Source organism: Danio rerio, chromosome 6 (assembly GCF_052040795.2).
Source record: "Danio rerio strain M-AB ecotype USA chromosome 6, GRCz13ab, whole genome shotgun sequence".
NCBI lineage: Eukaryota > Metazoa > Chordata > Actinopteri > Cypriniformes > Danionidae > Danio > Danio rerio.
In genome coordinates this window covers 10,101,534-10,124,526 of record NC_141026.1, presented here as the reverse complement: position 1 = coordinate 10,124,526, position 22,993 = coordinate 10,101,534, and the positions used below count along the sequence as shown (strand labels likewise).

The following is a 22,993-nucleotide window of genomic DNA, read 5'->3' as shown; positions in this document are numbered from 1 at the left end:
ATATATATATATATATATATGTGTGTGTGTGTGTGTGTGTGTGTGTGTGTGTGTGTGTGTGTGTGTGTGTGTGTGTGTGTATTTAAGGCAATAAACATTACATTTTTATTTGTGGAAAAAATTCTTAAATTTAATTTAAAGAACGAAATACGCTCACATTTGTTCGGTTTTGTTCATTAAACTCAATGCACGAATGCCTGTAAAAACGAAGTCTAAATATATGGTCTGTTTTTTGCATTTGTTTTCCTTTCGATATTAATTTCCGAAATATTTTATTTCAGATATACGTTCATTTAAAAGCCCCAGCACAATTCAGTTTGTTTAGCTTTTCGGCTATTTGGTCATTTGGTAAATATCAAATATATGTGAAGTTATTACATTTTTATTCATTTAAATGTTTTTTTTTCTCACGTGTCAAAAGATTAAAATTCAATAAATGACTTGAATGAATTAACGAAACGTTTTTCCTCCTTTTTCTGCATTGTTCCTGTGGTCTAATATAGTCTAAGTATTTATTAAGCGTTGTCACGCCAGCCAGTTCAACACCAAGCAGCTGTAGACGCCAATTTACGTCAAAAGACCTGCTACCATAAAATATTTAAAATATATATGTTTGTTGGGTTTTTACAATAATATAGACATAACAATACATCTTCAAAAGACACGCATAGAAAAATATCAACACAAAACAAGGGAGAAAAAAGAAGAAGAAAAACTCCAGCTCAGATTATAAAACAGGATTATACCCCGAATAAAACAGATCAGAAAAAGGGCTAATACTTCGCTTGTCTTTCAGATAATACTACAGTTACAACATTCATCTTAGCAAGGGCAAAGTCTAGTTTCCAAAACCATATTAAAGTGTATTAATTCCAAAGGGAAATTCACGTCACAGCAGAGTTCTCCATATAAGATCAATAAAATAAATAATCAAAATATGAAGTCCAAACCTTATAGAGAGAAAAAAAAAAGTTTTGTTTGTGTAAAATACATTTAAGTAGTTAATATACACTTGAGCTATCAAATTGTTTATTTGTGCTGTTATTAACTATAGCTTACAGGTAACGTGCTTTCATAATTTCACACAAGAATATTTTCAACAAGAACTTTTATTTGGAGAAAATGTCAATATAAAATGTCCCCCTTTCCATTTCCTTCTGTTTAAACTCTCAGAAAAAAATGGTACAATGTGGTACCAAAGAAGATACAAACCCTTGTCACTGGGGCAGTACCTTTTTATGGAACAAAATTGTACCTTAAGACAAAGAAACTAATTTGTACCATTGCAGTTTGTACCTCTAAGAACGATTTATACCATGGGAAACCAAAATATACCCTCATCAAAGATACAAATGTTTTACCAGTTGTTTTGTATTATTGCATTATAGAACTTAATAATTATTGTTTATGAGTTTCTTTAAACATATGCTTTTAAATGATGATTCATGTTTTAATATGGAAATTATTTATAAATCTCTTTGCCTTTCCAGTAATATTTATTTTCATAGATATTGTAACAAAGAAGGAGTTGTCCAACACTTATGTACATTCTCAGAAATAAAGGTACAGGAGCTGTCACTGGGGCAGTACCATTTCAAATAATATATATTAGTACCCAAATGCACCTAAAAAGTACCTCTGAAGTACCATTATGGACCCTTCAGGTACAAATATGTACCGTTTGAAAAGGTACCGCCCCAGTGACAGCTCCTGTAGCTTTATTTCTGAGAGTGTACCTTTTTATGAGAACAATTATGTACTTTCATTCGAATTGTACTATAAAAGGTACAGAACAGTATCAGAGGTCTTTTCTGTACCATATGAGGTACAACTTTTACAAAGGTACAAAAACATTATTTGTACCACTGTGTGCCTCTTTTTCTGAGAGTGTATAATATAACGAATAGAGTTTTCTGCAAATAAATTCTCTAAAAGCAAATTTAGGTTGGGTTTGATTATTTTACGCAAGGGTAAATTTGGTTTACAGTCTTGAGTCCTCATTTCCTAACAGAACCACACAAAAAAAAAAAACTAAAATAGTGAAAACAACAAATGAGCATAAAGACATAAAACATAAACATACAAAACACTCTCTTTTAATAAGTAAATAAAACAATAAAGAATAAATAAATAATCACTTTAAATATATAAAACAATCTATAAAATGTAAAATATACAAGTCACAAACATACCTCAGCTTTAGTCTATATGCCAAAGATGGCCAAACAGGACCTGTGGGTCAAAGCCCATGGTAACCTTTGATTTGGCCCGCCATGCTATCTGAAAATTATGAAGAAAGTTGGGGGAAATGGCTTTAAAAGAGATTGTCATTTCAAATTCAACATAACCTTTTGTTTTTTAAATTGTTGAGCTAGAAAAAAGCTAACTGAAATTAAATGTTTCAGTTAAATGTTGTGAATGAATCAGGTTTTTTGTACATGTAAAAACTGTCTAAAGGACAGAGGACAACGCACAAGACATTTGCAAGCAAATCAAGGGAAAGGCAGGTGCAGCTTGACTAATTCATTCAGCAATGATCTACATCGTGAAAAGGGGGAATTGTTTATAGTTTTACTGTAAGAAGTTCATTACAAAATGTAAAGTTATTTATACAAATGATTTTTTTTCTGTTTATTTATTCAAATAATAAATTGGGAAATCATGATGGCTTTAATGTAATACAGGTGGTATCTAACTTTGGCCCACCACCCTAAATCAAGTTTTTTTTAGACCTTCTTCAAAAAAGTTTGGGCACCCCTGTTCTACGCCTCTAAATGTCTATGGCTGCTGGTATGGAACTATTTTTGTATCGTTTAGTTCTACAGCTTGATAATAAAATGTTTAAGACACATTAAAAGTAGTTTATTAAATAAAACACAAATGAACATTACCTACAAAAAACAAACAAACACAAAACGCACATCATGGCAAATCCAGAAAATTGATAAAGTGAACTGGTCCCTTTATTTTTCTATAAATAACCTATCTTGAAATTTGATCTGTCACAATCACCTTAATTTGTGTAAATTAATCAAATGTGGCCTATGTAAAAGATAAGAGCGGGAACTTTTTAGAAATACGAACTTTCTTCATCCTCGAGTTACCCACTTGGGGGTGCTGTTGTCGTAAAAACAACGACATTATCAGATTTTTGTTATTATTTTAATATTTATTTTTAGTTTATTATCTATATTATCGTCGTAATACATTTTTCTTGACTTCATGTTATTTCTAGTCATTGTAGGCTGCATTTAATCAAAAATAATTTATTATATTTAGTATTTATCACACGTATATTTATTTGTGATAACTAAATATTTGAATGGTTTGCAGAAATAACTGATGCAGTGGTTTTGCTAATGTAATATATTAGTTTAATTTAGCAATGTAATTTGTTTCTTAAGTAGGCGATATACCAATTATAAATATGTAAGCGATATTTCAACGTGCGCACGAATCAATGTTCTTATAACATTCAACGTAATTTAAAAGTCGCTTAGGTTTATATGGATTTATCTTCGGTAAATTCACAAAAAACTAAAACCTTTGTTAAAACCTTTCTAAAACCTAAACCTTTGGCTTAGTTTCATGTCGCAGGTTGATGACGTGGCGTTTCTGTAGAAACCAAATAGCTTCTTGTTCGTTGTCGGTTGTGTCGCTTTCCCTCAGCGGAATATAATCGTGTAATTTACACATAATTGACTGTAAAAGTTGCATATTCACCCAAGATATGAGAAGGAAGAAGGTAATCGAGCATTTGACAATCAACAGGAATCTTTTTATTTGAATCTGGAGTCGTTTTTTCAAGTGCAATGGGTCCTTCAGGAGACGAAATATACCCAGAGCTCAAGGATTTGGTGGAAGACACCAGAGAAATATCTGAAGACAAGTTTAACGACGTTCTTTCAAAATTAAAAGGTAAAGATAAACAAGACGTCTGCCTGTCTTATATTTGTTGTTGGAGAATATGGTTTGTTAGTATTTTTATCCAAGTGTTCTCTTACAAAAAAAAAAAAAAAATACAAAAATTTCCTACAGGATTTGCAGCTCATTTCCATGTAACGTTAAGAATACCTGCAAGTGTTTTATGAAGGAAACAACATTTATGCAAGAATTACAGCAATCCCACAGGTCTAATAAAATATACAGTTCCAGCAGGATTATTGCGCAGGGTAGATATGAAGTTGCATAAATTTCACAATGAAAATGTATTTTCACAAGTTATTTATTAATATTGTAAAAATTAGAAAAAAGCATTTAATTTGAATAAATTAAATAAAAAAATGTATTGAAATAAAACGTAAAAGTGTGCAACTTTTAGGTTCATGTATAATATTGAAACTTTTTGGATGTTTGCATAAATGCATAATTTGAATGGTTTAGATTTGATTTTTATAATTAGTTTGATTTTTATAATTGCCTATAGACCATTTCAATGTGGTCATGTCATTGTCCCATGAACATTTCCTGCTTCATTTCATAACTGTAACAAGAGGCAATTCAATCATAACTTTATGTTATAACGGCTAGCATAACATTATTTATCAACATGTGGCTCTTTTTGAAATGTCGGCAGTTATAGAAATTAAAAATATAAATCAGGAAATGCCTCGGGACCATTGCTTTTGTTTACATCCCTCAAAAATGGTCAATAATCTATTCATAATTCTACTTTTATTTATTTCTTATATTTTTTTGTTGTATTGTTTATATGTTAGAACTCATTTTTTATTGCTACCAACAGTTTCATGAATTAAAATTACAGCAAGGGACAGAATTTCTTTTCCTTACAAAAAATTAACCATTATTTTATTACCACAATAATATATATATTTTTAAAACACAGCCATGACTCTCATTGAGGTAAAGTTGGTTTGATATTCGCATATTCACACATTTTAACCGTCCTTATATTAATGTTTACCACCCTAATTTGAATATTGGGCCTGAAATCTCATTTAAGTATGACTTCAAAACAACATTAGCACTATTTAATTGACTGTGAACAATGTTGTACTTTGATAGTCATTTGTGGCTAATATGATTTCCCTAATAGGTGGAATTTGCAAATAATAATTTTCTCAAATTAAATTATTAAGGAAAATGTGAGAATATACAATCAACTTTATCTCAATATGCCTCTCCTACATGAATGAGCTGCCTTAAACCTTTTCTCATGTTCAGAACTTCTAGACCTGAAGTCTTTAGGAGATCAGAGGGATCTGGAGGTGTGTAGACTGAGACTTTACACTCATGGTGTGCTGCAGTACTGCTCCTCTTCTCTGAGATTCCGTCCAGCCAGGATTCAAGGAGGCTACGCAGCTCTCACACAGATAGCAGACCTCCTCAGGTATTCAGATTTGAAATGCACAGTGGTTTCTATTGAGGTAAAGTTGGTTTTATATTGACACTTTCAGACGTTCTTCTTAATATAATTTCAGAAAAATATATTAATTACAAATTCTGAATAGGGGAAATCATATAAGCAGCCAATGGCAATCAAAGTACAACATTGTTCACGGGCAATTGAATGGTGCCTACGTTGTTTTAAAGTCATACTTAAATGTGATTTCAGACCCAATAATCAAAGTAGCATGGTAAACAATATAGGGACTGTTAAATGAAAGAATCTGCAAATATAAAACCAACTTTACCTCAGTGTTGTTTCTGTCTTTATGTGCAGTGTCAAAGGAGATTAATGCATGTTTCTGTCTGTCTAGCACATGTTGCGTTGGTCTGGCTGCTTTCAGAGACATCGAGGTGTTCAGTCATGAATTTCTGCCATCAGTGGTCGAAAGTCTTCTTTTTCTTGCAGAACGTCTCATGAACAGAGCTCTGAGGGTGAGATATTACAGCATTCTAAATCACATAGTGACCCTCACATAACAAAGTTTGATGCAAGGTAAACTCTTTTTATGGTAATATAAAGGCTTAAATGTCTGTTATTATTTCTGATTAAATATTAATTATGATGTCTACACAGCGGGGAAAATAAGTATTGATGTTTTTTTCCTGGGAATAATATTTCTAAGGGAGCTGTTGACATGGAACTAAACAAGATTTTGTTAAAAACCCAAACAATAAAAACATAAAAATAAAACAAAAATAAAAAATCTGAAAATGTTGTGTGTGTAATAATAACAATTGAATGATACAAGGAGGAACCACTGAACTAGTAAATTGTATTCAACACTGATATAAAAGTCTTTTTAAGTGGATGTTAATATAATAATAATAGTAAAAATACTTTTATTGTAGTACAAATAATTTCCTTTCTATGTTAATGTAACAATAACAATAATACTTTTATGTTTTGTGGCAGGTACAAGTATTGTTTACTATTAATAGCGAACAATACTTATGCTTACCATAAATAAATTACTAAAACTTGTTACACTTAAAATAATTAACTTAATTTACTACTGAAAACTGTCATAAATTGTGTTAATTTAATTGTAACACTTTTTACAGTGTTATAATAATGGAATGACAAAAGGAGAAAGCACTGAACTGCTGAAATGCATTTAATACTTCATATATAAAAGGCTTTTTTGGTGATGGCAGCTTAAAGACGCCTCTCATATGAAGAATGAAGTCACATGCATTGCCCAGGTGTGATTTATTTCACAGACTTCACCAGAGTGTAAAGATTTTGATGGTTCTGTGGGTCTCATTTATCAAATCTCATCTTTAATTAGTATTTTTTATGAGATTCTGAGATTAAATAATTTCTCTCTCCAACAGGACAAGGCACCTAGTGAGATGATTCGTTTGTTTAGAAAAGTCTTTGATTCCATCGGCTGGCTTCTCAGGGCTCACAGGCATCTCATTCATCATGGTAACTTCTGTAAATTCTTCCAGCTTGTGAACTCCACAGAGTGTGTGTGTTTGTTTATAGATTGTTTTTCAGCTTGAAATGAACTGAAACCTTGTTTTTCCATTCTCTCCTCAGTGCTGAGATGTAAACATTACGAGAGTGTTCAGATCTGTGAGGATGATGACGTCTCCATTGTTACTGTCACCTTGTGGAACGATATCTTCAGGACAAACAGGTACAACAGAAAAGCCGCTTAATACAGCTCTTTTCCATGGTTCACACCTCTCCCCCTTGTTTTTGCAGTGCCGTCTTGGCTGAGATGGGAAACAGGGCTCTGACCGACATCATGGATGATATTGTGTATAAAATGTCCAGTAGCTCAAACCCTGTGATTGGCAGAGCAGCAGTGAAGACTCTTGTTCTGATTTTAGACCACAGCAGCTCTACCCAACAGCTCATTCAGAGACGATACAGAGGTACAATCACTCTTTATAGAGCTCAGAACATCTTCCAATACAGTCCCTAAGGGTTCTGAACAAAATGTCAATGCTTGGTCCTCCAGGTTTGTCTGATTTGGCTGAGAAGGACTGGCGTGGTAAAGGCTTTGACTCAGCTCTGGATCAGCTTATTGATCACCTGCAATTAGATGTCCCATGGAAAGAACCTAAGGTGCTATAAAATGATGTATCACACTATTTTAAAGTTGCTGATTTAGTTTTGGAAGTCCAAATTACATGAATTCAAGGCCAAAAAAAACACTAATTTACATAAATGGAGGCTATTTGTACCACAACAACGCGTAACACTTTAGAATAATGGTCCATTAGTTAATGTATTTACTAATATGAACTAAGTATAAATAACAATCTTCTAAAGCATTTATTAACCATAGTTCAACATGAACTCCAAAGTGCTTGTGAGCTAACATGAACTAATGTTATTTAATTTAAATAATGTTAACAAACATGAATAAGCACCGTAATACATGTATTACTAATAGTCTGTTCATATTCGAATAATTCAATCGTGTCCATTATGTAATTGTGTTTCTCTGACCCCTTTTTAACAGTGAAACTGGTTGTGTTTTGCTCTTCCATCCTCTTTGTTCAAGAAATGACGAACAGCATCAAGCAACACTGTGTGGGATTAGAATCTGGCATCTGTCAGTGAACTGTAGAGGTGTTCATATTCTTCATTATTTCTCCACTCTTCATCATAGGAGTCGTCTGAGGAGTGTGTGAGGGCAGCGTGTGTGATTCAGGCAGCCTGGAGAGCTCATCTGACCAGAAGAAGACTGAAGAAACTCCCCAGAGCCGTCAGCACTTTACAGCGCAGCTTCAGGTCAGGACATCATCAAGTCGAGATCCTCTGAATACAGCACAGCTATGAAGAAAACTGCACTTTAGAGATGCTATACACAGTGCAATTTTCATTCTTCTTTTCCAAAGTGATGTTCAACAGAACAAGGAAACGTTCACAGTATTTGCTATTACTTGTTTGTTCTGGGGAAATTTCTTTTAGTTTGGCTAGAATAGAAGCAGTTTAAATTTGTTTAAACTAATTTTAGGGTCAGTATTATTAGCCCCTTAAGAATTTTTTTTCGATTGTCTACTGAACGAGCCACTGTTGTTCAAACACTGTTGTCCTAATGATCCTTACTTGTGTAGTTAACATAACAACCTAGTTAAGTCTTTAAGTTGCACTTTAAGCTGAATACTAGTATCTTGCAAATGAAGTAGAAAAGTATTATGTACTGTCATCATGGCAAAGATGAAAGATATTATTAGAAATTAGTTTTAAAAACTATTATGTTTAGGGTTGTGTTGAAAAAAAAACTTCTCTTTGTTAAAAAACTTTGGAAATCGTTTATTAAATTAAAATTTCACAAGACAATAGTGACTTCAACTGTATGTACATTTGAAAATTAGGGAAAAGCGGAGACAGCAGCAGGAACACACCGAGAGACGACGTGCAGAAGAGGAATTACGCCATCAAGTGTGTTTGAGAAGACAGAGAGCCATGAGACTGTTCCGCCAACACCAGCTGCATCTGATGGAGATTCTACCAGCCGGTAACAAACACTTCAGATCTACTGGATCAGTTCAGCCCAAAGGAGTTTGGTGACCAAGTTTATTCTGAATAATAATAATAAAAAACTAAATACATTGATAATTATTAATACAGCTAAAATAACAGAGAAATATTGCTAAAATAAAAAATGAAAACTCGCATAACTGAAATAAATTAGAATTACATTTTAAATAAAAAAATATATTAACCCTCCTGTGAAATGATTATATTTCTTATGTAGAAAGTCATGTTTCTTTTAATTCGACAGGAATAATAATAATTGTAAATTTCTCAATATTATTAGCCCTATTATTCGTTTTTTTAAGACTAAAGAAACAGTTGCCCAATGACTTGTCTATCAAACCGAGCATCAGGTTGGGGAAGAAAGGGGATTTAAATGACTTTGAACATGGCATGGTTGTTGGTGGCAGATGGGTCTGAGTATTTTAGACACTGCTGATCTACTAGGACTTTCACGCACAACCATCTCTTGGGTTTACAGAGAATGGTCCAAAAAAGAGAAAATATCCAGTGAGCGGCAGTTCTGTGGGTGCAAATACCTTGTTGATGCCTGAGGTCAGAAGAGAATGGCCAGACTATTTTGAGCTGATAGAAAGGCAACAGTAACTCAAAAAAAAACACTCGTTACAACTGAGGTATGCAGAAGAGCATCTCTGAATGCACAACATGCCCATTAGTACCAATTAAGCATCATGTCAACACCACTGCCTACCTGTTGCTGACCATGTCCATCCCTTTATGACCACAGTGTACCCATCTTCTGATGGCTACTTCCAGCAGGATAATGCGCCCTGTCATTAAGTGTGAATCATCTTAGACCGGTTTCTTGAACATGACAATGGGTTCACTGTACTCAAATGGTCTCCACAGTCACCAGATCTCAATCCAATAAAGCACCTTTGGGAGGTGGTGGAACGGGAGATTCCCATCATGGATGTGCAGCCAGCAAATCTGCAGCAACTGCGTGATGCTAGCATGTCAATACGACCAAAATCTCTGGGGAATATTTCCAGTACCTTATTGAATCTATGCCATGAAGGATTAAGGCAGTTCTAAAGGTAAAAGGGGGTCCAACCCGATAATTGTAAAATGTACCTAATAAAGTGGCCGGTGAGTCTATATATTAAATTGTGTATCAGGTCAAGGAATAAAAATAAGACTCCTTTAGAAATCTAAAACCAAATTAAAACAGTAAATACAGTAAAACAATATTTAAAACTGAAGACAAATTACAAATATGTAAATAAAAGTTTAAAATTGCAACTATAACCTAATGACTTAATTATATTAAAAGCATAAATAGCAAAAGCTCATTTCAATTGTTAATAATAGATAAAAATAACTAATTTTATAACCTCAAATTTGTAAAAATAAAGAAAATTGTTTAGTATTATTGCATTAAACTATTCATATATTTTTATTATTTATATTATTTTTTATTTTGTTTAGTTTTAATGCATCAAATGAAACTGAGAAATGTAATTGAATGGTCTTAGTTAACTATAATAACCCTGACGCAAGCAAATAAATGTATTTCATGTCCACCTTTGTCAGGTCAGGTGCAGAGATACCTGGGGGAGCTGGAGAACAAGGCAGCGCTGGTGATTCAGAGAGTGTGGAGAGGACACAGAGAGAGACGCCACTTCCAGCAGCACAAACACATCCTCAGACGACACAGAGCTGCTGTCACGCTGCAGAGAGCCGTGAGCCATTTTAGTTTTTCATTTTCTTACATTTAATTTTTGTACCTATATTTTCATGTGTGTACTGCAAACAGCATTTCTGTGAGACTCATCATTTCAGAAAGGCTTGTATAAACTCCACCACAAATATATGAAATAAACTTACTTAGTATTTTTGACTAATGAGCTGTAAATTCAGCTTCATTCAAGTCTGTCTCTATCACTGACTGCTGTTTATCTGATGTAAGGCAGGAAAAGCAGACATGCATGTGGGAACGGTGGGCGGGGAGAAGCAGCTCATCTGCATTTAAAGCCACAGGCTACAAACAGCTACACTGTACTCAGACACCAAAACGGGCAGATTCTGGAGGCTATAATAAATTATCTGATGGATATTTTGAGCTGAAACTTTGCAGACACATTCTGGAGACACCAAAGGCTCATCTTAAATCTCGTAAAAGGGGTAAAATAGGTACCCTGTAATATATAAACCTAGTGAAAACCTTACATTAGTTTATTTTTTTAAATTCCCTAATAATTTTGATCATCCACATGCTCGTTATTTTGTCAGGTTCTGCTTTTTTTAAAACGTCGTAAAGCACAGAGGAATATTCTTACACCACTGAAAGCACCCAAAGGACTGACAGACAGCAGAAGAACAGAGCTCAGAAAGCAGATTCAGGAGCACATCACTCTACATCCCGTGAGTCACAGGAAGATATAGAATCTTTTGTGTTCTCCTGATGTTTGTTGTCTTCTGAGTAAGTGTTGTTGTGTTGTGCAGTCATCTGTGCAGTCAGCAGAGGGCAGCGCAGAGCTCCATCAGAGAGCGCAGAGTCTCCTCCATCGTCACCTGGTCAACAGAGCGTCTGATCGGGCGCAGGAGCAGCACAGACAGGCTCTACTTGCACAGATCAACACGGACATAGAGCTTTTGCTGAGTACGTACCTGAAGTAATGTCTGGAGTATTCTGCAGAACATAAAGCCAAAAGCAGATTCTATCCAAGGGCAACATGTCAGCCATAGCATATGGTTTGTATTTGAAGAAATACTTTTTTTGCTGTTGATTTGGTCATTCAAAAAAAAAAATGTAGTGTGTTTTTTTACTTTAAAGGAGACTTATTTTGCCCCTTTTTACAAGTTAAACAAGTTTTTAGAGTGTGTGTATTAGGTTTGTTTAAAAACCCCAACAAATAATGTTTTATAACTCTTTGAAACTGCCCCTTTTTAGGCTTTGATCTTAATTGTGCTGTTTTGGTGACTGTCACTTTAAATTCAAATGAGATTGTGCTCTTTTTAAAAGAGGGCGGAGCTACAAATGCCTTTGACTGCGTCTAAAATCGCATACTTCTATACTATATAGTATGCTAAAAACAGTATGTCAGCCGAGTAGTATGTCTGAATTCATAGAATTTGAAAACCAGTATGCGAGAAATACCCGGATGACCTACTACCTCTACTACCTTTTAATTTATATTTTTAATACATATTTTCGGGGTTTTATTTAATTGATAGGACAGTAGAGAATATAGACAGGATATTATCGGAAGCAGAGAGAGGAGAAGGATCAGCATAGGACCTTGAGGTGGGAATCGAACTCAGGTCACCGTGAACACCGAAGTGCCATGTCGACGCACTAACCACTAAGCCATTTGTGACGACTTAAATACATATTTTATATATTTGTTTTAAAACTAGTGTTGTAACATTGTGTTAAGTTGATAGTTAAAGCGTAAAATGACAATTGAATCCCCATTTATTCTGCCTTATGTGAACTTAAATCTTTTTAAGTTTCTTCCTTTTGCTGAACACACAAAAAAGATATTTCGAAAAATGTTGTTTGCTGGCACCCATTGACATCCATAGTATTTTTTCCCTTTGTTGAAAATCAATTGGTTCCAGCTACCAGCATTTTTTTTCAAATGTGTATTTTTTGAGTTAACTCAATTTTATTTTGTTGGGAAAACTCTTTAACTTATGCAAAGTTTAAGGCTGATTTAATTTAAAACATAAAAAGCAGAGCTAAAGATTTTGTCTAGTGCAGATGTTCATTTCTGGTGGCAATAGGTGGGTCATTGATTAAAAAAATACAAAATAAAACATTTAAATAGACAACATATTTAAACTATGCAACAATGAAATTATATAACTATTTAACATCATAAAATGCCTCTAAATCATAACGTTGACACTCATTTTAGTTTCAGAAGCAAATGTTTTCCATATCTGCTTTTTAAAAATGTATTTTTTCCATTTTTATTTCCAACACAGCAGTGGCATGAATATAAACCTGGACCTAATATCTGAATGGAATTCTTGTTTGCCTTCAAAAAGCTGATTGGCTCACAAAGAATCTAGCTTCTCAATCGCAGCTTCTTATTGACTCTATTCGGTCTACCTTAAAAACCGCGATGCTTCCGTTTTTCAGCTTCTTTATTCGCGCTCAAGAAAATGCGCAGTTTTAATTATGTGGTCCTGGCGCCATCTTGTGGATGGACATCGTCATCAGTCTTTGACTGATGGAGACCGACGGGCTGTGTCTCAGAAATGATAAATATTTTAAAATAGGCTCAACCCTTATAAATGAACTGCATAGTTGCAATCTAAACAACTACATTCTGGACTAAGATAGCTTCAAAAGTACATAATGTTGCCTAACAGCTGGAATATTTGTCAAACTGTAGAGCATCTTCTGCTTGTATGTGGGTGGAGTAATACACAAAGGTGAAGAGGTCTGTGTGCTGTTACTGGCAAAATATCTCACGGCTATCAGCCAATCAGATTCAAGAACCAGACAGAACTGTTGGATATACATACATATATATATATATATACATATATATATATATATATATATATATATATATATATATATATATATATATATATATATATATATATATGGCCTTTTTGTAAACAAAGGTTGAGAACCCCTGATCTGAGATTATTGGTTTGTTTCTCCTGTTAGATGCACCGTCCCTGAGGGATGTCAGAGAGGAAGATGTGAATCTGTTCCTGAGCCGTTCATGTCCGGTAGCTACACGTGCCCGTCAATCCCATAATGCCTTGCTACAGAGTATGCGTCTGCCTTGGTGGAGGACGCTAGGAGATGATTTATCCAACCCAGAGGAGCCCAGGAAAGACTACGACATAGACATTGAGTCACTGTATCTCGGTGGAAGCTAAAAGATGATCTCAGGCTTGATGAAGAAACTTTATTTACTGATATGAAGAAGGCTTTATTTGCTAAAGATGTTTTATATCAGTGTATTTAAAAGAACGGTACATTTGAACAGGTTTTATGTTATGCCAGGGCTTCCATCATGATTAAAGAGCAAGATGATCACATCACAGTGACAGAACGGGTACAGTGAAGCTGAAATCCTTTAGCCACATTCAGATAAATATTCCTGAACAGAAAAGAACTGAAGGCATTCTAATTTAATAATGTTTTATTAAAGGGACAGTTCCCTGCCAAAAAAAGAAAGTTCTGCATTTCTTTGAGTTTAATCATTTTCCTCCTGTGGTAAACTAAAGAAAACACTTAGAAGGTTTACAAGTTTTGGTTACCACAGACTGAGATTTTTATAGATTTGGGATGACGAAGGTAGTAATTTTTTTTAAGTGTGTGAACAATCACTTTAAGTAACAGCACGATAATACAAGCGCCATCCCCCACCACAAGTAAACATCTCAGGTACACAAGCAGCCAGTTTTAAGACTCATGTAGTAACTAAATGTAAAAACGGATTGGTTTTATTTACCTTTTTTAATTAAATTATAGTTTACAGAATGAATCGTGGTTCTGTCTATAAATAATTTCACTTATTATTACAATTTTATTAAAGTGGTTATGCAAAGTTTGTTATTACATTTTATATGCAAACACTTGTCCAATAATGACAAGAAGCTTTGTGTTTAGTTACTTGAGATAAGAAACAAACTTTCATCTTTCAAAATCTGTCCATATTTCAGAGAATTCAAATAATTGTGACCATTTTATTCTTCTTACTACAAGTCACAGCATGAGATAAGCACGAGTGAACAACTAATTACTCAGTGTTTCAGCAACTTGTGAACATTCATTTTCCTTCCGCTTAGTCCCTTTATTCATCCGTTGTCAGTGGAATGAACCGCCAACTTATCCGGCATGTTATACACAGCGGATGCACTTCTGACTGCAACCCAGTACTGGAAAACATCCATACACATTCATTCACACACATGCGCTACAGCCAATTTAGTCTACCCAATTCACCTATAGCGCATGTCTTTGGACTGTGGGGGAAACCCACGGGGACAACATGCAAACTCCACACAGAAATGCCAACTGACCAAGCCAGGGCTCGAACCAGCGACCTTCTTGCTGTGAGGCAACAGTCCTAACCACTGAGCCACCGTGTCACACCATTTAACAATCAGTATTGATTAAATTAAAAGTGTATAGAAAGAGTTCTGCATGTGTTTCATACGACATTAGTTTGCTTTCTGTTCAACTCAGAAAGTTAAGTCTGTGTATTTGTGTGTGTTCGTGTGTGTGTTCGACCGCATGCCCATAGTGGCCTAAACTCATGCCAAGGCCCCATTCACTGGACAGCCGTCATTATTTTTTACACTCATGTGAAAACAACAGAGTGGTCCACTCCACCAGCACGATTAAAATAACATTTTCAAGAGCCGAAAAATATGATGGGGGAATAATTGCCTTCTCTTTATGCAGCGTTTTAAAACTGCGGGTAAGTGAGGCCTGCTTTTGGAGGAATCGGAGCCGTGTGTGTGTAGCTGTGTGAATGTAACGGTAATGTGTTTGTGCTTGTGAATGTGTGTGTGTGAGAGAAAGAGATTGTGAATGAATGTGTGTGCACTAGAAGGTAAAAAGGCCAGGTAAGAGCGAAAGCACTGCGTCTGCCAAAACACTGCCTTGTTCCGCATGCCAAAGTGGTTTAATTGATTAACTAGAGAAGCCATTTATGCGGGCTTTAATTGTGCCTCAGTTGTAGTTGTATTGCGCTCTCTCTGATTCACTCCGGTCAGATGTTCTGTTCAGGTAACAGCTTTGAACTTTTGACCAGACTGTTGCACCAAACTACAAATGGACTGTGAAGAGAAATAAAAGAGGGTCAGGGTCGGTAAGATTTTATTTGAATGTAATAACATTGCGATTACAATGTATTTCTGCGTCAGATAAATGTTCTCCTTGTGAATGCTTGAATGTTTTAGTCAAATACGTCTAAAGAAACGTTTTAGCATTTCCAATCAAATACAGAGCAGTTTTTATATTGATAGTAACTTTAGAGTTTCTTGAGAACCAAATCAGAGTGTATAGGTGTTTCACAGTGTTGCAGCTGGAAGGGCATCCGCCGTGTAAAACATATGCTGGATAGGTTGGCGGTTCATTCCGCTGTGGCATCCCTGATAAATAAACTGAGTAAGCTCAAGGAAAAAGAAAGTATGACAACCCCCACATAGCAAAATTTCTCTGGCCCAGCTCTGGCCCACACAATCAGGTTTTGCTTGGCCCACATGCCGCAGTGAATTACGGTACATGACTGGACCAAATCTGGCTTCCAGACAAGGGCTAAACACAGACCATATCTGGGCCAAGTCTCAGCCAAGTTAATAACTCATAACTGGGCCTGAACTGGGCCTGATAGGTTGGTGTGTCACGATTGCAATGAAATTGATAAACCCATGGAGTGATGCGCTTTAGGCACAATATGGGCACGCTTTTTCTCAAAGTGACCTGATTGGTAGAATTTTTTTTCTTTACTCAAAAATGATTTTAGTGTATTTTAAATGTGGGTCAAGACTGGCCAAACTCACATGGCCCACTTATCAAATTTTTAAATCTGGGCCAAATACTACGTTTTACATCTGGCCCAAATCTTGTGTGCCGCCTTAAAAACGGTGCCACCTCTGCCAAACCCGGGCCATGTTTGGCCCACATGCTGTATGCCAGTGCCGGATGAATGCCTGCTGTGCCAGCTTTTTGCCAAATCTGGGCCAGAAATCTTTGCTACTAGGGAAATCATCATACTAAAATGGAGAAAAATGTGACAATGAAAACAAGCATAAATAGTTTTTTTTTTTTTTTTTTTTTAAATTAAATAAATTCAATCTTGGTGAGAACTTCAAAAACACACATGAAAATGTTAAAGGTGGTGTGAAGTGCTTTGAAATGTGCATTTTTATTTCAGAAACACGAAGAAAGGGTAGGGTATAGTGTAACTCCTCCCCTTTTTAATGTTTTGTTATCACAGCTCTGCTAGTAAGAGTGGTTGAGCTCAAGCCCATCACATGAAAAGCAAATGAGAAGCGTTTTGAAGGGGGCGGGGCATGTCAGACTGAGAGCGTTTGATTTGATGTGATGAGAAACTGTAGTGTGAGCTGACGTGAATAGAACTGTTGACCCATTTAAGCGCAAGTGACAGACTACAAGCCTTACATGTTTATATCAGTTTTATGTCTTCTAAATGCAAATTCTGTCACTGTTATGGAGTACGCTAGCTTATAGATATGCTTGTTACGAACAAATACTAATCCTAACATCTAAAAAAAAAATGTATTTTAATTTCATGGAACCTTTAAAATCTAACCGACTCCACTTTCTGAACATTGCTGAATATTTACAATTATACAAGTACAGTAAACAGATTTTATTCACATTTCTTTAAATCATCAGAGTTCCTTGGTGTTGTTAGATGATCATTGACTTGACAATATTGTACTGAATTGTAACACACTCAACTACAACAGAAGTTTACAATACACCAGAAGCACCAGATGCTCCAGTTTTTCCATTTTAAAAGATGCACCTGTCCCACATAATGCAGATTAATGATCATATGCCTTTACAGGGGTTCTCAGAATATCCTGACTAAAAAAAACACATTTATTTTTAAAAGTGCCATTCGTCAGATTTCCTATAGATTACGTAAAGAATATCAAGTGCATCATTTTTTTGACTTTTCTTATGAAGGGTCAAAAATCAAACTTGATTAAGGCCAGTGGGCCGAAGGTAAATATAGTTGTCATTGGTAATTTACTGATTTATTTAATAATATTTTAAAATTAACTAGAAAACTTTGCTTTATATTAACTAACACAGCATATATTACTTTAATTTTATAATGAACTTATTACAGTAAAAAGTTACACTAGACTACAAATAGTCCTTTATCTGTCGAGTGACATTATTTACATCTGATTCACTTACAACATTTAATTGAAACATTTCATTCCAGTTAGCTTTTTCTTTTTGTAGCTCCGCAATAAAATAAACAAAAAAACAAAAGTTATGAAATTAGAATTAGAAATGACGATCTGTTTAAGGCATTCGCCCCAACCCTCTCCATCATTCTCACTCTCTTTTCAGATGGGATGGTGGGTCAAATCAAAGGTTACAGTGGGCCCTACTTTGGGCATCTCTGCTTTAAAGCATAGCTGCCAACACTCCCATTTAGATCACATATTACACTCCCATATTTGTGAGGCCCAATCCAGGCTGGGTTTGACATACAAGTTAGAGGCATGCTTGAAGGACAACTTGCATTTCACTGACATGTTAACCCATGTGATCCATCACTAGACTACAGTACTTCAACATGTTTAACTGGCAAAAGCAACGGCGCTCACAGGGTTAACAAACACAGTGACCCTGCAAAAATGTCAATACGTGTCTGTTGGTGTCGTGTGAATGTTATGGAAGCTTGATCAAAAAAGGAAGATAATAGCAAATTTTATCTTATAATTCTGACTTTTTCCCCTCAAAATGTTGAGCAATTCTTAGAAAAAAAGCCAGAACTTCAGGGATAAAAATGCACAATTACCTTTATTTACAGTGGATGGATTATTCTGTAAGAAATTCCAGCTTTAGCATTATTGCCAAAATTTTAGAAAGTGGAATCAAACTGGACCCCGGTCGACCCTTTTTGTGCGGGCTTTATATCTGATCATTTGTGATGCATTAGTGTATACATCTAAAGCAGTGGTCTCAAACTCAATTCCTGGAGGATCGCAGCTCTGCATGGTTCAGCTTCAGCCACCTCCATCTCACGCCTGCTTAATTCACCTTATTCTTTGCGTAAGAGTGGGCGCAGCCATTTGAAATCTTTTTGGCTCGAGACTTCTGCTCTCATTTACTTCCATTGATTTTTAGATGTTAAAAACAGCTTGTTATGCGGCTTCATGTTGCAAACTGACATTTGCTTCTTACATTATTTTACTTTGTCTGTATAATTATGCAACTGCTTGTTTGTAAAGCAAATAGCTTGATCAGTTTCTTACATATATTATTTCTAGTCATTTCTCCCATTGGAAACTGAATCGAAAGTTCTAAAACAATCGCAAAATCGAGTGCACTTACGCATTGAAGAATAAGGTCAATAGTCTCTAGTAGTCTTGAACAGCTTGATTAGCTGGGTCAGCTGTGTTTGATTAGGGTTGGAGCAGAACTGCAGAGCTGCGGCCCTCCAGGAATCCAGTTTGAGACCCATGACCTTTAGCATGGATTCATACTCATGGATTTCATAACCCGCTGATCATATTTCATGTACGCTTTTAATTATTTCAGATTAAATGATTTTGCTTAGAACGAGTGGGTGGTGACAGAAGCCCAGCTCATCCCGCCTACCCTACTGTGATTGGCTGGATCTACGGCACCATCTGAGCCGGTTGGTCCGTGGGCCTGCAGTAAAGAGCACGGTGAAGCAGAAGTAGATGCACCGTCCGCAGGCTCATCCTGGCCGTGTGTAAGGCTCACAACGCCTCCTGGAGGACTGGAGGAGACGGTGCAGCTGCTCACAGTCCACAGGCAGGGATATTGACTGAAAATCACAGATGGAGAGACAAACTTCAGGTTTTTATGGAAAATTTCTTTATATACAAGACATTCAAGTATAATAGCGTGTCAAATGTGAGGTGAAGTTTTCTCTCTGACCTGCTGGCTCCAGGTGAGTTTGGAGCAGGTTGCATGGACAGCATGGCAGCAGGACCTGGAGGAGACACACCTGTCCAGCTCTCGTGACCGGAGAACATCTGCATGCCTGGACTCAAATTGTCTGATAAAGAAACTGCAAAAGGAAAACAGAAGCGAGTAAGCAAAGAATAAACATCAAGAGCATCTAAATGTTACATTAGATTTTTTTCAGATTTCTGAAAAAGGAGAGTTATAAGTTTTTAAGTTTTTTAAAATTTCTCCTTTAGTGTTCCACCTAAAGAAGATAGTCAGACTCGAGCATGAAGTTATACATACCCCTGTCAAATTCTAACTTTTATTTAACCAACAAGTTTTTTTTTTTGACTGAAAAGGTTAAACGATGCACAAGAGGCAGCATCAATTTTTTTATGAAAGAAATCTTTTTTTTTTTACTTTTATTTTAAGGTTTTTTTAAGTACAACAGAAAACAACAAACAAACAATATTGTCTCAGAATTTACAAACTTTGCAGGTAAATATATGAATTGCCATACATGTGGGTTCAGCTGTTCAGCTGGGGATACAAAATGTAGTGTTGCACAGTCAGTTTTCATGAAGGGTGCTGGATTTGGATAGAGCCCGTTTCAAGTCTAAAATTTCCAAGAAAGAGTTACCAGGTAGCAAATAATTTTTCGTGGGAATTAGACCTGATAAATCTGAGCCTTTCCAGGTGGATGGAAAAAATATTTCTCATCTTTGAACAAAAAGTGGCAGTCAGAATTTGCCAGCGCTGTGAATAATTTCGGGCTTGACTATGTGTTTGAAACATGGTGGTTCAGTCAATGTTATTTTAGTATCAATAAGTTAACTACTGGTATTTTGTATTTGTTGTAATAATCAGAATTTTTCACCTCATTTTTATGATTTATTTTTTCATGTCTGTGACAACAGTTTTTAATATATTTTGTTTATTTCAGTTTCTGTTGTGTCGAGTAAATCTAATTGAAAAGGAGAAATATTTCCTTGGCAACTGTGGGTAATATAAATAATATTTATTTTTAAAAGTTTTTAAAATAATGTATTTCAAGTAACACGTGAGTTTTAAGGCTTCAGTTTTGGTTGACTTTAATACTTAGGGCCGAATCCCAAACACATAAAATATTTAAAAACATTCTATATGCAGTTTAAAATGACTCGCCCCCCTGTTTATTTTTTCCCCAATTTCTGTTTAACAGAGAGATTTTTTTCAGCACATTTCTAAACAATAGTTTTAACAACTCATTTCTAATAACAGATTTATTTTCTCTTTATCATGATGACAGTAAATAATATTTGACTAGATTTTTTCAAGACACTTCTATACAGCTTAAAGTGACAGTTAAAGGCTTAACTGGGTTAATTGAGTTAACTAGACAGGTTAGGGTAATTAGGCAAGTTATTGTATATCGATGGTTTGTTCTGTAGAATATTATTTTTATATTTAAACTATCCTTGCTCTGTTAAACATTTAGGAAATCTAAAAAAGGGGGTTTAATGATTCTGATTGCAACCGTACATTAGCAAGATTTGATTGTATTATTAATTTACAGCACGGCTTCAATGACACAAGAACTAAAATATGACGAAGCACTGCAAACGATACAATTGAATGAATTCGAAATGACAAGAACATATGAAAGTATTCATTTAAAGCTGCTGATTGTCAACAGAAACAAATATCTCAATTTCACTGCAAAATATGCATATATAAATTACTTTGGAGTTGAGGAGTTTATTGATGGTGCGCCATGGGAGTGGGTGGGGCTAAAGATCTCTTTTGACACATTTCTCAATTCAACTCTCTGATTGGTTGCATTTTCTGCAGAGCATAACATTTTTCCATCAGAATTCTGCCATTAAACATGATTGCTTGTAAAAAAAAAATACAGATGAATTTATGGCAACAGATGAGTTCAGCACGCCTGTCTGTTCATCAGTTATTAATAAAAAAATATTTTTATGTGATATGATTCAAATTCCGAGCTATTAAATGACATTTTACCTGTGTTATGGCCACGGTGATGATGGCGGGGCAGGTAGGGCGATGGGTACGGGGCTGCCCGATGCCCATGTAGACTTGGGTAGTGTTTATACCCATGGTGATGATGAGTGAGCGGTAAACCTCCTGGATATGGAAAGTTTCCACCACTAGCAGAACACAAAGAGTCTGGGTTTGATATGAACCATCCGCCTGCAAACCAACAGATATGGACACCAGTAACACTGTTAGAATAACGCTGATGAATCTTAAGAAAAACAAAGCTTTGTTTATATAAAAACAACTGTGAAATGAATGACTAACAGTGCGGGATGCCCATGTGCTGGTTCTCAACTGGAGGTTCTAGATGATTCTTAGGATGACTCCTGTGGAAAGAACATCTCGCATGAGACAAATCTCAAATAAATAAACAACCAATCAGGTACAGATATTATTATCAAATAAACAATCAACACAATTCATACGCACTGGTCAGTTGATTATATTATTTTTATTTTTATTTTTCCTTTTTTTAGAATAAAAAGTATTCACCGGACTCAAAGAATTTATTTACTTAAAAAATAAAATAAAAGTATATTAATTATTTACAAATTCCTCTTATGGAAAAAAGTCACATTTATCAACATTACTAGTCTTTAATGCCATATAATCCTGCAAAAATAATTTTAATACACTTTGCTTTCTTGATTATTATTATTGAAATGGATTGATTAAAAATTGATGTGAAGATTATTATATTTAAACTGGAAACTATTTTTAAACGTTAGCGCAGATTTCTAATCAGCCAATCACCTGGCAGCAACTCAATGCATTTAGGCATGTAGACATGGTCAAGACGATCTGCTGCAGTTCAAACCGAGCATCAGAATGACGGAGAAAGGGGATTTAAGTGACTTTGAACGTGGTACTAGTAAGGTGTACCTAACAAAGTGGCCGATGAGTTTAGTTCTGGCACAGTGAAAATATAGTCTGAATGAATTAATTTTCTTTCCCAGAGATGGGTTGCGGCTGGAAGGGCATCCACTGCGTAAAAACCTGCTGGATAAGTTGGTGGTTCATTCCACTGTGGCGACCCCGGATTAATAAAGGGACTAAACCGACAAGAAAATGAATGAATGAATGAATGAATGAATGAATGAATTTTCTTGGAAATACAGTAATGAGAATCAACAATGCAAATGACTCATTATAGTAATTTATGAAGCATTTATGGCAGTTAAAATTTGTTGTGTGACGATTAATCACATTCAAGATAAACGTTTGCATTTACATTTAATATATACTTGCGTAGTGTATATTTATGAATATATGTATAAATACTCAAACATACTGTACATAAAATAAAAAAGAAATACATTTATTATATATTTATATACAATTTGTATAATATATATGTATTTCAAAATGGGGTTTATGTTGAGCGCTGCATATGTACAGTTAATGTCAGA

General features: G+C 35.2%; 2 protein-coding genes and 1 long non-coding RNA gene across 5 annotated transcripts in view; 2 read left to right on the top strand and 1 right to left on the bottom strand.

Annotated features, from left to right (window-relative positions):
* The first annotated feature begins 3,619 nt into the window (after window positions 1–3,619).
* iqcb1 (IQ motif containing B1) lies at window positions 3,620–15,795 on the top strand. Its single transcript, NM_001008622.4, is given in 13 exon segments — window positions 3,620–3,918; window positions 5,185–5,350; window positions 5,721–5,841; window positions 6,745–6,838; window positions 6,953–7,052; window positions 7,121–7,293; window positions 7,380–7,486; window positions 8,037–8,158; window positions 8,746–8,888; window positions 10,463–10,611; window positions 11,162–11,293; window positions 11,375–11,531; window positions 13,560–15,795. Coding segments are annotated over 13 exon segments (1,788 nt in total). The 5' UTR covers window positions 3,620–3,812; the 3' UTR covers window positions 13,778–15,795.
* An 896-nt stretch (window positions 15,796–16,691) lies between these two features.
* tbx19 (T-box transcription factor 19) overlaps window positions 16,692–22,993 on the bottom strand; it is a 24,480-nt gene continuing 18,178 nt past the window's right edge. For all 3 annotated transcript variants that reach the window (XM_087256814.1, XM_087256816.1, XM_087256815.1), the window contains 4 exons: window positions 21,849–21,910; window positions 21,549–21,737; window positions 19,530–19,662; window positions 16,692–19,416 (listed from right to left, as the gene is read on the bottom strand). In XM_087256814.1, coding sequence (XP_087112940.1) covers window positions 19,179–19,416; window positions 19,530–19,662; window positions 21,549–21,737; window positions 21,849–21,910 — 622 coding nt within the window. In that variant the 3' untranslated portion in view covers window positions 16,692–19,178. The remainder of the gene's footprint in view (window positions 19,417–19,529; window positions 19,663–21,548; window positions 21,738–21,848; window positions 21,911–22,993) is intronic.
* The window catches only part of LOC141386182 (uncharacterized), an 18,563-nt gene continuing 13,546 nt past the window's right edge, over window positions 17,977–22,993 (top strand). The window contains exons 1-2 of the long non-coding RNA XR_015493345.1: window positions 17,977–19,448; window positions 19,543–19,685. This is a non-coding gene — a long non-coding RNA (uncharacterized LOC141386182). The remainder of the gene's footprint in view (window positions 19,449–19,542; window positions 19,686–22,993) is intronic.